The 16,724-nt window shown below is 44.9% G+C and overlaps 1 protein-coding gene across 1 annotated transcript; it reads left to right on the forward strand.

Annotated features, from left to right (window-relative positions):
• Window positions 1–259: 259 nt before the first annotated feature.
• On the forward strand, window positions 260–13,174 carry CELA1 (chymotrypsin like elastase 1). The gene is made up of 8 exons (XM_043883992.1): window positions 260–396; window positions 989–1,071; window positions 2,043–2,143; window positions 3,049–3,174; window positions 4,345–4,481; window positions 5,683–5,828; window positions 12,118–12,267; window positions 13,026–13,174. Exons 1-8 carry the CDS (start codon window positions 357–359, stop codon window positions 13,041–13,043), a joined length of 801 nt encoding a protein of 266 aa, XP_043739927.1. The 5' UTR covers window positions 260–356; the 3' UTR covers window positions 13,044–13,174.
• The last annotated feature ends 3,550 nt before the right edge of the window (window positions 13,175–16,724 follow it).

Raw genomic sequence — 16,724 nt, forward strand, 5'->3', positions numbered from 1 at the left:
CAGAGTGGGTCTCTGCACTCACCGTGCCCCTATGGGGCAGGAGGAGAGCACCCCAAAGGAAAAGCCAGTCCTGTCTCTCCATGTTATTTCTGGTAAAGAAATATTTGTTGGATGCTTTTCAACTGAAAGCAGATGATTAATTCAGCCCTGGCCTTGTTCTGTCTTTGATCACAGATAAATTAGTTTACCTGAAAAGAAACCTTTTCATTTATGTTTCCATGTCACCTGTGATTTCCCCTGCCTTTCACCCACAGCCCTGCCAGCTGGCAGGAAGAAGGTCAGCAAAGCTGCTGATAAGAGGCGTATAAAGAGGGCTTGGCTCATGGCAAGGGGGCAGTGGTCTACTCGCTGGCAACATGCTGCGCCTGCTGGTGTTTGCCTCCCTCGTCCTTTATGGTAAGTGGGTGGGAGATCTGTAGGGAGGGAGATAGAGCAGGAGGGTCCGAAAGCTTTCACTGAGCCCAGGTCTTATCCTGGGGCAGGCAGGAGACTCTGCCTGTGTGTCTAGCAAAAACTTTACTCTCCTGGAGCTCGTGATAAAAAAGGTCAGGAACCCCTGGCTGACAGGTTCCTGAAGCAGACAGGAGCCTCTTCCAGGCCCCAGGCTTCCCCATCATCCCCAAAGACAGGAAGACATCCTCAGCAGGTGCCTCGGGGCGTGTGTACTGCTGTCCCTGCTCCCTGGGGAATCCAGCTAACTGTGCGGGCAGGTGGGGGTGAGGTGAGGGGTAGAGGCCCTGAGCGAGGCTGAGACCACTGGGTCCTGTCCGCTGTGTGAAACGGGTCAGAGTTCTGGGGACACGTAGGGGAAGCAGAAGGCACTTGGACTTCCCTGCTTTCAAAAGGGACCCAGAGAACTCACAGCTGGGCCCCTCATTTGCTAGGGAGGAACTGTGAGTTTGCAGACAAAGCACAACTGCCATCCGCCCTCCCACCCTGAGCTGACCCCATGCTTAGTCATCACTCACTTTTCTTCTGCTCCACAAAGGACACAGCACCCAGGACTTTCCAGAAACCAACGCCAGGGTAGTTGGAGGGACTGCGGTCTCGAAGAATTCTTGGCCCTCTCAGGTGGGTGTTCCTTCACAGCCCCAGACTGCCAATGAAATAAGAGTTGCTTGTGCCCAGATATACATTGTTATGTATATTTGTGCATATCCTTATCAACAGGAAGTTCTCCAACTGCTTAGATTCTAAATGTTGACAAACGGGACCAGGCTTAGGAGTTTTTCTCTAAATGCAAAAACACCAACCACACTCACTTTCCCAGGCACACACCCAAACACAAACCTCATGTATACTCCCAGCGATACCACTTTGACCACACTAGCAAGACTGTATGCCAGGCTCACACAGATGCAACACACCTTCACACACACACACACACACACACACACACACACACAGCCCTGTCCATGCGGTGTGTGTCACGCGTTTGGACACACCCTGCCACCAAATAGAGCACCTTGTTCATGTGGCTATTTAAAGAGTTTCCACTTTCAAAATAAGGCAGCTAGGCTTTGATGTAAGCAATTCTAATTGTGTAAAACTGCCAAATTGACTGGTGAATAGCCATACTTTGAGAGGAATCACTGCAACTAATTCTGAATTAAACCCAATTTACAAAAGTTTGCGCCTCCATTTTCAGGAGTAGAGTTATTGTGTGATGAGAGCCACTGAAGGAGGAGGCGTGAACTGAAGAAAATGAACGCTCCAGTGGTGTTTCTAAGCATCCGCTGAATGAAGGGCCAGGGTGTATCTTGAAAACACTGGAGGGGAGTTCTGGGGACCTCGGCTTGTTGATTAGGTGATAGAGCAATTCCATGGCTACATTTCCTTCCCAAGAGGCAATGGAGGTAGAAGGACCTGGGTTCTTGGCCCTTTGCAACAACCTAGTGTAACGATGCCAAATGCACTGTATGTTTAGCCCAGATAGTTGGCGGGTGTTTTGAGGGATGGCAGGAATTTAAGGAGACCTTGGTTTGGGACAAAGTGTTTTTAAAAACACCAACCTATCCCTCTTTTCTTCTCTCCCCATCTAGATTTCCCTCCAGTACAAGTCTGGAAGTTCCTGGTATCACACCTGTGGAGGCACCCTCATCAAACAGAACTGGGTGATGACAGCTGCTCACTGTGTGGATAGGTGAGAAAAACAAACCAGCTTTTCTGAGACCCTGGGAGGGGAAGAATCTGGTCCTTCTAGAGGAATATGTATCCTGGACCACTCAGGACAAGACTTAAGAAGGTGTTTGGGGGCCTGCAGGGAGGTAGTAAGATGAAAAGTACAAACTATGTACTTTTCAAAGCCTGGCATCAGACAAGTTCACATTCAAATCCAGTCTCACCCTTCTTCTAGCTATGTGAACTTGGACGGCTTACTTAGCTCCCTAAGCTCTCGCTCTCTTATCTCTAAAATGGGGTAATAATACTTACTTTGTAGAATTATTGTGAGGATTAAGTAGATAAATATTTAAGTACCTAGTCAATGCCTGACCGGTAACCGTTTTTTCATATTTATCTTGAGCAATGGTTCTTAAATTTGAGCATGTATCAGAATCACCTACAAGGCACAGATTGCTGGGCCCCACCCAGTAGAGTTTCTGATAGAGAACTCCAGGCTGAGTCCTGATAATCGGCGTTTCTAGCAAGTTCCCAGGTTCTATTGATGCTGCCGGTCCAGGGACCATGTTTTAAGAACTCTTGGTCTAGAAGTTTATATACCTCTCAACATCCCTCTGTGGTCTGAGAGACATTCTTTCATTTATGCCCACCACACTTCTCCCAAGTTATGAGATATTCAGCCTCTGATGTTTAACTTAGTATATTGGGGAAATGAAGTTGATGGTAGTTTTTGTCACTTCCACAAGTTAGCAAATTGGGGATGAGAGGGCTGGTTACTTTTTCATCTGCCAGGGTCTTCCATATTCCCTCTGCTTGGGCCAGAAAAGATGAGTTCCTGTCCTAAAAATGAGATGGAAGATGCCTTCCCAACTTTTCTCTGAGAGAAGAAAGAGAAGGATCACTCAGGGGTTCCCTCTCTCCCTTCAGCCAAATGACCTTCCGTGTGGTGCTGGGAGACCACAACCTGAGCCAGAACGATGGCACCGAGCAGTACATAAGCGTGCAGAAGATCGTGGTGCACCCGTCCTGGAACAGCAATAACGTGGCTGCAGGGTAGGGCAAGGTGGGGCTGGCCCGGGGCTGGGAGGTGGAGGGCTAGCTGCCCAGCCACAGGGTCTGGGCTTCCTTCATATTCACCCAGGAGGACTTTGAGAATTAAGATGTTGGGGGCTTCCCCAATGGCTCAAGCGGTAAAGAATCTGCCTGCAATACAGGAGACACAGGAGACCTGGGTTCCATACCTGGGTCAGCAAGATCCCCTGGAAGAGGAAATGGCAACCCACTCCAGTATTCTTGCCTGAAAAATTCCATGGACAGAGGAGTCTGACGGGCTACCGTTCATGGGGTTGCAAAGAGTCAGACACGAGTGAGCACACACTAGGGCTTGAGAACATTTGAAGGTCTTTGGGATTTGTTTGATCTGGACTGGTCTGCATCATTGGATCCCCTGAAGCTCCTTCTCTGCAGAGTTTAATGTTCCTGTTTCTATTGTTATTTATTATTCATTTTATGGCACAGACTCCATTAGCAAAGGGCTTTCCTTGTAGCTCAGTTGGTAAAAAATCCACCTGCAATGCAGGAGACCTGGGTTCCATCCCTGGGTCAGGAAGGTCCCCTGGAGGAGGAAATGGCAACCCACTCCAGTATTCTTGCCTGGAGAATCCCATGGACAAAGGAGCCTGACAGGCTACAGTCCATGGGGTCGTGAGAGTCAGACACCACTTAGCCACTATACCACCACCATTAGCAAAAACAGATTTCCTAAAATGAATCTTACAGTAAGAAAACTTCTGCAAGACTGAGCTGTAAACTTCTGGAAAAGAAGTAGTTAAAAGGGTGGCCAGTCTATAGAGTGTGGGAGTGGGGATGGGCTCCAGTAACTGGGGTATACCTGCAGAGCATTTATGTCTTTCTCATTTGAGAACTCTTCTCCGCTACCAAGATCACAGCCCTCCGCTCCTTTCTAAGCTTCACTCCCCGGGACTGCAAATCAGACCTAGCGACCATGCCAAGACCTCACCAGCAGGGGCTGCTATTACACATAGAATATCCTAGACTCCAAATGCGCAATTCCTCAAGTTTGAAGCTTGTTGAGTCCCCTCCTTCTTCGAAGTCACTGGTTTCCGATCCTGTGGGGATACAAGGCTTAGGGAGGGCCTGTCCCTATGCTGAGCTGAAGGCACTTCCGGTCGCGCGAGCGAGCAGTCTCCTTTCCACCCGCAGTTACGACATCGCCGTGCTGCGCCTGGCCCAGAGCGCTACCCTCAACAGCTATGTCAAGCTGGGTGTTCTGCCACAGTCGGGAACCATCCTGGCTAACAACACGCCCTGCTACATCACAGGCTGGGGCAGGACTAAGAGTAAGTCGCCTGCACGGGCACCATCCATCCCCCACATGGATACTGAATAGGTAGCTGAGCTTCTGCAGCCCTTGTTTTGTGGTCCTAAGTATTCAGAGCCGGAGGCCAGGAACTAGAGGAACCACGAGAGATAAAATAACTGGTGTGTGAAATCAACCTAAGAACAAGTCATGGAACAGTCAATTCAGAGATTTACAGACTGTTAGCAACAAAAGAAATAAGGCCTTACCTCAGAGAGTATTTTTTACTAACCTCTCATTTTATATATGAGGAAACTGAGGCCCAAAGAAAGTAAAGACCTTGTTCAAGATCACATGACTAGTTAGTGACTAGTTAGTACCTGGTTAGCTGGGGCCAGAACACAGGTATCTTGGCTCCCACTTTGGTGGTCACTACAGCATCATGCTACCTCCATAGACACATCACCAGGCTGTGGGTTGGAGTGAATGAGCCAGGGGAGGTTGCAGGTCCAAAGAAGTCAAGGCAGAAGAGGCCTCAGCCCTCTTCTGGTCAATCATGGGAGGATTACTGGAAGGGAAAGTCACTGGATGACATGGAAAGGTGGGAGAGGCTATGAGCAGAGATGGTTAGCAAGGGTAGAGACAGCAGGCCTGGTGCAGAAGGCTGAGAGCCACTGGGCAGGATCTGAGCTCTGCAGGAGAGGCGAGGTCTTGCTGTGAGCAGCAGGCTACTGGGAAGACCTGGGGCTGAGACAGACATGCTTCTAATCCAGCTCTGCTCTCGCTTCACTTAATGTCATTGTGGTTCAATTTCTTGATCTGTATATAACATGAAAGGGTTGTTGTAAGTATCCAAAAAAAAAAAAAAAATCAGATAAAGGAAAACTGCACTAAGTTCTTAAGAAATGGAAAGAAGGCTGCCAGATCCAGTTCCACTCCATGGGTTTATGGTATAAGGAAGAAGCAGAGCAGATAGGTAAGTTATTAACAAATAAGACCATTCTAGTTACTTAACTAAAGTAGTCATGAGTTAGTGGTTTGGAATCTGGGAATACCAGTCAAGGAAGGTGCCTGTACCTTTCATCTAAAGAGAAACAAGAGGACAATCTATGACATGGCAGAGAAAAGGAGCTTCCCCTGACTTCAGCTTTCATCAGAGCTTGGGGAAGCTTGGCCAGGTGTGGGAGGTTTTCCCTGCACAGCATCGGGAGCTGACCTCTAAAGTTGTGTGTGATGTTCAGCCAATGGGCAGCTGGCCCAGACCCTGCAGCAGGCTTACCTCCCCTCCGTGGACTACGCCACCTGCTCCAGCTCCTCCTACTGGGGCTCCACCGTGAAGAACACCATGGTGTGCGCTGGAGGAGACGGAGTTCGTGCTGGATGCCAGGTGAACACAGGCTCAGAGTGTCAGAAGTCTCACCCCAGCTCCCTCTCTTCTCTGCCTCTCACCCCCTACCTTCTCCCCACCTCCTATTCCTCACCTACTCCCACCCTTATATACAGACTCAACTTTCTAGTCTAGTGTCTGGATGAGAATTATTCTGTGCTGGTAAGTCTGTATTCAAGGAATTTCAAAGTTGAAAGGAAACTTAAAATTCATCTTGCCTGCCTGATGCCCCCACCTGAAAAGTTTGTGTGTGGCCTAACATTTGTGTTAGTATATGTGAGTGTTCTTTAGAAGTTATTTGTGCCTTAGATGTTTAATGGCTGCAGTAGGGCTAGGCCTGGAGTGGTAGTTGAACTGTGTATAAGGTAGCTTCCCTCCTATCAACCCCAATTTTTCTTTTTTTTTTTTTAATATTCTGTTTATTTATTTGACTGACCCAGGTCTTAGTTGTAACACGTGAGATCTTCTGTCTGGGATCTCTAGTTGTGGCATGTGAACTCCCAGTTGCAGTATGTGGGATATAGTTCCCTGACCAGGGATCAAACCCAGGTCCCCTACATTGGGAGCGCAGAGTCTTAGCCACTGGACAACCAGGGAAGTCCCGACCCTAATTTTTCTTATAGCTCCTCTACCACCACCCTTTTGACCCAGGAGTATTGATAGCAATATATATACAGGTGAATACAGCAGGGAAAAGTATACTAAATAGCTTTATAATAGTATATATATATATAACTATTATAAAATTATGTATATGTATAAATCATCTTCTATTTACACAAGATCAATCAGCAATACACCATCTTATAGAATTGGTAATGCAGCCCAATAAAATTTCTTGATTATCTGCTAAATGCTAGGCACTGTGTTTGATTCATCTTTGTATCAAAAATACAAAAGATACAAAGATGAATATAAAACACAGTCTAGTGGAGGAACGGAAAGAGCAGACATAGGACAGAACGTCTACAATGTGGCTAAGTATTATAATAAAGACTTGCCTAAGGTGATACAGGAATCCAAAAAACAGGTCCTCCCCTCTACCAACTCATCAACTTCTTCCCTGAGAAGCTAGTGTTCGTAGTGAGTCACGAAGGTTAAACAGAAAGCCAAGCAAGAAAAAAGAGGAAAAAATATTCAGAGAGAGACAGAACATGAAGAACGACATGTTCTAAGAACCTAGAACATACAGAGAATTATAAGGCATTCCCTACAACTAGAGCAGCGGGCTACAGTCCATGGAAAGAATCAGACACGACTGAGCGACTAAGCACAGCACAGCACAGCAAGATCCCAGAGGAGAAGGAAGAGATGAACCAAGAACACAGGTGGAGCTGGCTTTGAACAGAAGAGGGACACAGAAACATGCGTGGACATGAAAGAATGTACAGGCTGAGTAGCTGAAAGTTGGTGGGTGTTCTGTAATTGCTTCTACTTACTCATGAACTAGGAGTCAAATTAAATGCGGAAAATGAAGGGATAAAAAGGTTGTACCGATTTGGATTAATTAAGATGAATGGAGAAAGACTGGCCTCCATGATGTTGCTGATAGGCTGAGGTTAGAGACCATGCAATAATCATATGGGTAAATGATTCACTCCATTCAAAGATCTAGTTGTAGAGAATGGATTAGTTCAGGGCTGGGTTTTCATGCATTATTGAAACATAAAGACAGTATTGCAGATCAAATGCAAGCTCTAAGCTAGGTGGAGGAGGAACAGAAGCCAGAAGGAGACTGGTAGGCTGGCTAAAATAGTAGAATCAAAAATTAAAGGTTTTTTTTTTGATGAGCACTTAGTACTGTGAAAGTAAAGTGACCAACTCATCCCAGTTTTCCCAGGACTTCCCAAGGGTCAGCTGAAAAAACCAAAACCACACAACCTAAAAGTTACGAGTTTTGTTTTATTCGATGAACTTACTGAGGACTATAGCCTGGAAGACACCCTCTCAGACAGCTCAGAGGAACAGTTTCAAAGAGGTAAGAGAGGAGCCAGGGGATGTTAGAATTTTTGCTGGGGGGAAAAAAAAAACAAAGAGTCAGCCATCAAAAATTACTGCTAATAACAAGAAACAAACATTTCAAGTGAATGGTTTCAAGTGCTTTTCTCTGTATGGGAAGATGCAAGAGCCTGGGCTCACAGAAATCAGCCCTTTGATAGTCATTGTAACTATCTAGGGTCAGTATCTTTTTTCCTCCATCCTGAAATCCCTTCAGGATGTGGAGAGCAGCTTCAGGGGCAGGTGGCTTGATAGTGGGCAACATTCACTGTTTCCCAGAATAGCAGGCAACACTTTGTTTACTGACACAGCAGGCAACATTTTTTTGTCCACATCTAAAAGTCCTGTATCCTTGAAACCCTGCCTGCAAGTTAGGGCAAAAAAAAAAAAAAAAAACCACAATGATGCGGGACTTCCCTGGTGGTTTAGTGGCTAAGGCTCAGCACTCTGAATACAGGGGGCTCTGGGTTTGATCCTTGGTCAGAGAACTAGATTCCACATGTCACAACTAAGACCCAGTGCAGTCAAATGAATAAATAAATGAAGACAAACACATAAGTCAAATTCTTCCAAGTCCTCACCAGCCAGCCTCACCTATAACCTCTTAAGGTTTAACCTTTCTGAGTTTAATTCACTTTCCCCTGCTCTCTCTCAAAGTCTTGAACTCTGAAAAACTAGAGTACTTTCCTTCTGGCTGACACTGCAAATCAGATATTCTCTGAGGCCATTGTGTCTCCACGGTATCTTCCCACTGGAATTTCCCAAATACTGTGTCTTGGTTTGGGGGCTTTCAGATTTCTGTGTCCCCAGCCAATCTCCTCAGAGGGGATTCATTAAACACCTCTCACCTCAATCCACCCACTCCCACTGAGCTGTCTTCCAGCTCTTCCTTCTGCCCTAAAATCCTGAGCCATATCCTCCTTCACTACAGAGCTTTTTTTTCTTTTCAGGTCAATTAGCATAAGACAGTAATACGGTACACAATTCAATTACCTTCCATTCCTCTAGTTTAGAAATACTCTCAAATCCCTATTAGAATTTAAGTGGAAGATATTTAAACTGTTTTGTATTGAGTACAATAACCTAAAGAAATATATATCTTTCTTTTCATAAAAAGAATAACCATCTTCTTTTCCCAAATATAGTTAGGGTGGGGTACAGCTACTTCCTTTAAAAAAAAAAAAATTAGCCCCAATTTGAACTTTTGGTCTCTTTCCCTAGTTCTTCTTTTTTTAAGTTTTAATTTTCATTGAATGATTATTTTGTTTAAGGTGGCAAATAAAACTCTGAGGCTTGATAGTGGGAAAGAACAGTCATTGTGTTTCTTCTACCACCTCGAGTTCTCCCTCCCTAGAGGGGACTACTTTTAATTCTTGAGTTGATTTCTTTTATGTCTACCTCCAGCTCTCTAAAAACATGTACTTATATTGCTACTTAATTTTTCACTTCAGGCATTATGCAAGATATGGAACTTCTCTTCCTTTACACATTTATACTTGCCCCTCAAGCATGAATTTTTCTGATCCCCACCCCAACCTCCCTAAATAATTTCTGTTAAACTAATGTTTAGTATTTATTATAATTATGTAAAATGCTATTCCCTGAATAATTTTGTTTTCCCTGGAGTTAATAATTGTCTTTTAAAATTTGCATAATATATATTCATGGCAAATAGATGGGGAAAAAATGAAAACTGGCAGATTTTATTTTCTTGTGCTTAAAAATCACTGCAGATGATGACTGCAGCCATGAAATCAAAAGACACTTGCTTCTTGGAAGAAAAGCTATGACAAACCTAGACAGCATATTAACAAGCAGAGGCATTACTTTGCTGACAGAGGCCCATATAGTCAAAGCTGTGGCTTTTTCCATAGTCATGTACAGATGTGAAAGTTGGACAATAAGGAAAGCTGAGTGCCGAAGAAATGATGCTTTCGAACTGTGGTCCTGGAGAAGACTTGAGAGTCCCTTGGGCAGCAAGGAGATCAAACCAGTCAGTCCTAAAGGAAATCAACCCTGAATATACATTGGAAGAACTGATGCTGAAGCTGAAACTCCCATACTTTGGCCACCTAATGAGAAGAGCGGACTCGATGGAAAAGACCCTGATGCTGGGAAAGATTGAGGGCAGAAGGAGAAGGAGATGACAGAGGATGAGATGATTGGATGGCATCACCAACTCAGTTGACATGAGTTTGAGCAAACTTTGGGAGATAGTGAAGGACAGGGAAGTCTGACATGCTGCAGTCCACGGGGTCACAAAGACTTATTGGACAAGTCTTGGATTTGTTGGACAAGTTGGACAAGACTTATTGACTGAACAACCAACAACATACTCAACTCATCACCAGTTCAGCCTTAAACTCTCCACTAATTTATAACTGACCTATTTTATCTTCTCTTGACCCTAGTGTTCTGTGTCTTGGTATGGGTCTATTTGCATTCATTTTGAGGGATACTTAGCAAGTTTTTTCATCCTGGAAACTCCAGACCTTTGGTTCTTTATTTATTGATGATTTCCTCCCCTCCATTTTCATTTTTTGTTTCTAGAATTCCTGTTACTCACAATCCACCTCCTAAACTGGTTCTATTTTCTTATTTTCTCTCTATAGAGTCTGTCTACTTTATCTCCTAGCCTAATATTTCATTTATACTATCACATTCCTATTTCCAAAGGCTTTTTGTTTTCTGAATGCTCTAATAGTTTGCTCTTCTTTTATCATGGATATAATACTAATATAGTTTTATTGTTTATAGTCTTCTCTCTGCATAATCTTGGTTGTCTTCATTTTTGGTTTATTCATTTCTCTTTATTTTGATCTTTATTTTTTAAATTTTTTAAAAAAATTTTATTGGATATAGGTAATTTACAATGTCGTGTGAGTTTCAGGTATACACAAAGTAGAACCAGTTATACATATGCATATATTCACTTTTTTTTTCATTCTTTTCCCACATGGGCCACTACAGAATATTGAGTAGAAGTTCCCAGTGCTGTACAGTAGGTTCTTATTAGTGACCTATTTTACATATAGTAGTGTATATACATCAATCCCTATCTCCCTATTTTTCCCTCCCCGCCCATTTCTCTCTCCCCTGATAATCATAAGTTTATTTTCTATATCTGTGACTCTACTTCTGTTTTAGATTCCACATGTAAGTGATATCATATGATATTTCTCTTTCTGTGTCTGACTTACTTCACTCAGGATCTTTATTTTTATACTGAGGTTTTCTTCCCTGGTGACTCAGATGGTAAAGAGTCTGCCTGCAATGCAGGAGACCTGGGTTCGATGCCTGGGTCGAGAAGATCCCCTGGAGAAGGAAATGGCAACCCACTCCAGTATTCTTGCCTGGAGAATCTCATGAACAGAGGAGCCTGGAGGGCTACAGTCCATGGGGTCGCAAAGAGTCAGACACGACTGAGCAACTAACACTTTCTTCAGATGTTTGGTCATCCTTGACCATCTGCTCTTATTTCAGAGTAGGACAGTGGCAAGCTGACAGGTACCTCTGAGCCGTAGGTGGGGTTCATCTATAGGGAACTACTTTTTCAGGTGATCTGGCTAGGCCGTTTCGTTGGAGGGCTTCTAATGATAGTACCTCAAAGTCTTCCCTCTTGTGCCCGTCAGATTCTTCAATGAAATAGCTTCCAATTTTATGTCTGGAATCACAGAACTGACATCTGGGAACTGAGTAAGGAAAAGAGTATCAAGGTCATAATCTGTAAACTCAGATTCTTTCAATTCTAAGCCCAAGCACGTAACCACTACCCAATACATTACTTTCTCTTCTCTTTACCTCAGTTTAGTTTAACATGTTTTGACTACCTACCCTGTTATCTAAATACTGTCTAATTAGACCCATTGGTCTGAATGCTGAGGGTAGATAAATCATTAGAACATACTATTTCCCCACCATAGGTTCAATTTAAGTCAGTAACAGCTATTGAGCTTAAGACATTCAAAGTTCTATGCTAGCATTGTAGAGTGGAAAATATCAGCAAGATGTAGTTCCTGTCTCAAGAAGCTCACAGATAAGCGTGGGAGTTAGAAACAAATTATGAAACCAAAACACAAGGCAGAACATGACAAACGTGCTGCAAAAGAAAGGAAGAAGTACTATAATTGTTTAGAAAGTGGGGATGCGAAGAAAGTAGGGATTTCAATTGGAGCTTTTATACAGTACAGGATTTATAAACAGAGATGTGGGTGGGTAGGGTGTAAGCAGAAACAAAGGCCCAAAGATCCAAGGATCTGGAGTTTTAGGACTCTGCTTCTCTTCCCCACAGGGTGATTCTGGGGGCCCCCTTCACTGCTTGGTGAATGGCCAGTATGCTGTCCATGGTGTGACCAGCTTTGTATCCAGCCTGGGCTGTAATGTCGCCAAGAAGCCCACAGTCTTCACCCGGGTCTCTGCTTACATCTCTTGGATAAATAATGTGAGTCCTCTCAAATGATGGGATGAAATAGTCACCTGGAGATTCACGCATTGACTGGGGTAGGGAGCAAAAGTTGGGCAGGAGAAGCCATCATCTTCCTCATCACCTTCAAATATTTATTTACCCCTTTCCCTTCCCCTCTAGTGAACTTTCCCCTGATAGTGTTGCCATCCTGAGTTCCTCTTCCCATACCTACTAAGCAGGCTTCATCATATTGTTTACTACTTAAGAGTAAGGTGGTGGCAATAGCAGACCTGAACCAGGTGCCTATCAGGGCTGTCCAAGTCAAGGCCAAGGGGAAAATGGCCTCAGAAAGGCCTGCACACTCCAGGCAAGGGAAGAGGCACTAACATTCTCCCCTACCAGTTCTTTCTAAGGGCATCATGAGAATTTGCTCTACCCTTTGGCAAGAGGTTTTACCACCTTAAACAATGCTTGAGGGCCAGTGAGAATGTACCTACACTGACCTGGTGGTAGAGCCTCACACCATCCTACCTGTGCCCTCCAGCCTTCAAACACATTCTGCAGTCTTGCAGTATGAACCTTGACTTAAAACCAGTTCAAGGTCTGCCACTGAGTCCTGAGTATGTGCCTATAGCACTGAATTGTCCTAGCCCAGTTAAGCACTGCTTCCTGCCTCCCACCTTCACAACTCCCCATAAACCCAGTACAGGGCCATACTCAACTAGGACCCCTGAAGAAAAAAGAAAGGAAGTGAGCAGAAGTTGCTGACTGGATATAACCGGTTTTTCCTTCAGGCCATTGCCAGCAACTGAACATTTTCCTGAGTCCAGAGGCCTTCCCAAGATGATTCTGGGATTGACAGCAGAACTTGAGGCCATCAAGGAAAAAACCATTCTAAGACACTATTGAGCCAGATGTGGAAAAGCAAATAAAATCAAATATACATATCACCCTGTGTCTTTTTAATTGTAATTAAGTCTTCTGAGGAAAGGCAGTTATAGGGCCTGAGTTGGATTTCACCAGATTTCTGGGATGGTTCTTCCATTTGCTGCCATATCTGTCAGTTCACAAACTAAGCCCAAGTGAAAGTGGCCTTACATTATCCTTTTTGGATTATGTTAGGATCTACCCATCTGTTAATCTGCCTGTCTGCCCCTCTTCCCAGGCATATTTGCTATATTCAGAGGCACAGAGGGCTTTAAAAATGTTCCAGAATAACAAAATGTGCCCTGACTCTCCCAGGTAGATTGGGGGCTCATCCTTCTTTTGGTTCTCCCTTCAGTGCCTAGAACAGTGCTCACCCCAAAGTTCTGAGTCATGCAACTGTGGGATACATTAGAGATAGGAGTATAAGATTAGGTGGTAGGTCAGATGCCAGCAGACAGTGAAAGTGACAAATTAGAAAGGAGATAGAGAGAAAAGAATTGAGAAAATGAGAAAAGAAGATGCGGAACAAAGAAAGGAAAGGATTGAGGGGGAAATAATATGGGGCCTCAAGCTAAGTATGAGTCAGCACTTCAAGTGTGGACTAAAACAGGCAACTGGATCCGGGGTTCTATAAAAAACACAGAACTGGGAAGCTGATGAATCTTCCCTTTCCTGGCCAGGGCTCAGTCTGTTAAGAGTGGCCTATGATAAAGCAAAGAGGGAACTGAAAGGAGAAAGCTAAGGGGATGAGAAACAGTTTTTCATAGCAACTGCTGAGGATCAGACAAGAGGGATCTGGAGAGTTAACATTACATTAGAAGAAACTGTCTAAGACCGGTCTCACAATTTATAGGCTACTTTGTCAGCAGAGGCTTCTAGAACAGTGTGTACAGCAAAAGAAGCTGGGCAAGGGATTTCCCTGGTGGTCCAGTGGCTAAGATGTTGTACCCCCATTGCAGGAGGCCTGGGTTCAATCTCTGGTCAGCGAACTTGATCCCACATACCACTATTAAGAGTTCACACAAAAAAGAAAAAAAAAAAGAGTTCACAGTAACTAAAAGATCCTGCATGCCACAACTAAGACCTTGTGCAGCCAGATAAATCAACTACTTAAATAATTTTTTTTTTTTTTAAAGAAGCTGGGCTTGGCAGGACACCTGTATTCCCATCTCTGTTCTACTACTGACAAACTGGGTGTGTGTGCTTATGCCAAGTCGCTTCAGTTGTGTCCGACTCTATGCGACCCTATGCACTGTAGCCTGCCAGAGGAACTGGATAACCCTGGGCAAGTCACCCTTTCTGTTACTCAGATTCCCAGCCTAGTTACTTTCCAAAGATTTTTCCTGCTCTAATACTACATGATTTGGTGACTATCAATTTCAGTTCCCAAGGGATTGGCACTGAAGAGGCTTTTTTAGGAGGCAGTGGCTGGGCTGCATTGCTGAGGATGCTGTGAATTCCAGAGAATGACCCAGGTATTGGCCTCCTTCTGCTATTGACACATCTGTGGTGATTACTGTCTCTCTCAGTGCTCCCACAGCACCATGGTCCTCCCACTTCCCCCCACATCTTCCCATCCAACATCAAGTCCTTCTATTTTTTCACTTTGCCCCTTCTAGATCATCCCCACAGCTAGCATTATAACAGAATAAATCCTAATGACCAGATATGGCAGCAATTTTTGTACCCATCTCTAAAATCATCTGATTAACAACCTACCTCCACTTCCAGACTTTAAGCATTTTTAAGTCAAGAATCACTTTTTAAAAATTCATTCTTGGCTTCCCAACACCCAGCAATGCCTGTCACAGGGTTGATTCTGAGTGCAATATGGCTGTTTGGGGGAGTGATCTGGAAAATGATAGCAGAGAAGGCCTGATTTTGTTTCAGGCGTTCAGCTTCCTTCTCCAGTCCTTAGGAAGTTTATCTTGACCTCATTTCCTCCTTTTGAGGAATTTTACTTGTAAAATCCTTGAGTAAATAGTTCCTCCAAACCTAGTGTCCTAATTTCCAGCTATCTTCTCAATCAGGTCAGGAAGCAACTTCCATTTGGAAACTTTCTACCTAGAGAAGCAACTGTTATAATCTCAGCAGTCCCATCCCAGCTTACACAGTGTATTTTCTGCCTCCATCTAGTATACTATACTAATTCCTCCAGCTAGAAAAATTTGCTCCCCATGCCCAGCACAGGCTGCCATATCCAACTCTTTGGCCTTTTTTCTATAAGGTCCTCTCCCTTTCTAAGCATCTTCATTTCTACTTCTAGCTCAGCTGCTCCTCTCTTTCAAGTCTCCAGATTTGGAGTCCTGTCCTCTTTGCTCAACTTACCCCTCCTCCCAGTTTAGGTTTAGAGTCATGAGTGAAAAAATGTTGCCTGACATAACAGTAAACAAAGGATGTTGCAGTCATGAAGTCATCACATTACAGCCCCATCCTCCCCATGGTGAGCCCTGAGAGAGCTCAGGAGAGAGATAGGATGCTGGCCCTCAGGCCATCAGCCTCTGCAGCCACCCCTCAGTGTTGTACCCTGAGGAGACTCACGATGAGAAAGTGCAGGATACTGGCCCCAGATAGTTGAAGTACGTATCCAAGGAATGATTTCAGTGAGCCCAGACTCTTGCATCTTCCCCTAAATAGAAAAGTGCCAAATTCCTTGAGATACCTGGTTTTAATTAACTATAATCTTTTGATGATTACCTATTGGCTCTTCCCTTACCTCTTCTGAGCAGTTTCTCAGAGCTGAGAGGCTGCGTCCCAGGCTTAAGTCCTCAGTTTTGTCTGCTAAATAAAACATAATTCTCAACTTTTAGATGGTGATTTTTTTTTTTTTTCCCAGTTGACAGAGCCAACCTCTCCAGTAGAGGGCTTCATCTTTAAAAACTGCACCCTGAAGCAGAAAATCCATTTTACTTGGTCATCCAGTTGTTGTTTAGTCACTAAGTCCTGTCTCTGTCTCTCCACGAACCATATCCCACCAGGCTCCTCCATCCATGGGATTTCCCAGGCAAGAATACTGGAGTACATTGCTCCTGCACACCTATCCATAAACACCCCCATTCAACACTCTCACTGAGTGGAAATCACAAAATTTTCTTCCCTCCTGTTCCCGTTATTTTCCCCTGCTGATCGTTGCAGCTGGTTAGCTCTCAGGGAATATTGAGTCTTGGCCCAGATTTGAAAACTCTTCGCGGCTGGTGTTCCTCTACCTCAGGGGTAGAGGGTTTGAAGCTGGCCTGGAGGAAGCGCCGCCTGAAGGCAGGCCTGCGTCTCCGGCCTCCTGGGAACAGACCCAACCCCAGCCTGAGCCCCACAAGTGCCCGCGGGCCCCTCGCCCATGCCCTGGGCCATGTCCGGGGCCGAACAGCCGTGGGCCTCCAGGGAGGGCGCCGGGAGAGCGGCCAGCTGGGCTAGGCCAACGCCCTGGGCCTGTGTCGCGCAGGTCTCCGGCTGCGTCCGGCCAGGCCCGGCCCGAGGCCTCAGGCGGTCCAGGGTGCTTCCCAGGTGACAACGGGGCGGGGTGAGCTGCTCGAGGCCCGCCTGGCCGGATGCGAGGCATGACGGGAACC

The sequence above is a fragment of the Cervus elaphus genome, chromosome 3 (genome assembly GCF_910594005.1).
Source record: "Cervus elaphus chromosome 3, mCerEla1.1, whole genome shotgun sequence".
NCBI lineage: Eukaryota > Metazoa > Chordata > Mammalia > Artiodactyla > Cervidae > Cervus > Cervus elaphus.

What these genes read in the sequence shown, in the direction of transcription:
- CELA1 (XM_043883992.1), top strand. Translation starts at nt 357, where the DNA reads ATGCTGCGCCTGCTGGTGTTTGCCTCCCTCGTCCTTTATG. An exon ending in AGAATTCTTGGCCCTCTCAG is followed by an intron (nt 1,072 to 2,042) that starts GTGGGTGTTCCT and finishes CTCCCCATCTAG; the next exon opens with ATTTCCCTCCAGTACAAGTC. An exon ending in AGCAATAACGTGGCTGCAGG is followed by an intron (nt 3,175 to 4,344) that starts GTAGGGCAAGGT and finishes TTCCACCCGCAG; the next exon opens with TTACGACATCGCCGTGCTGC.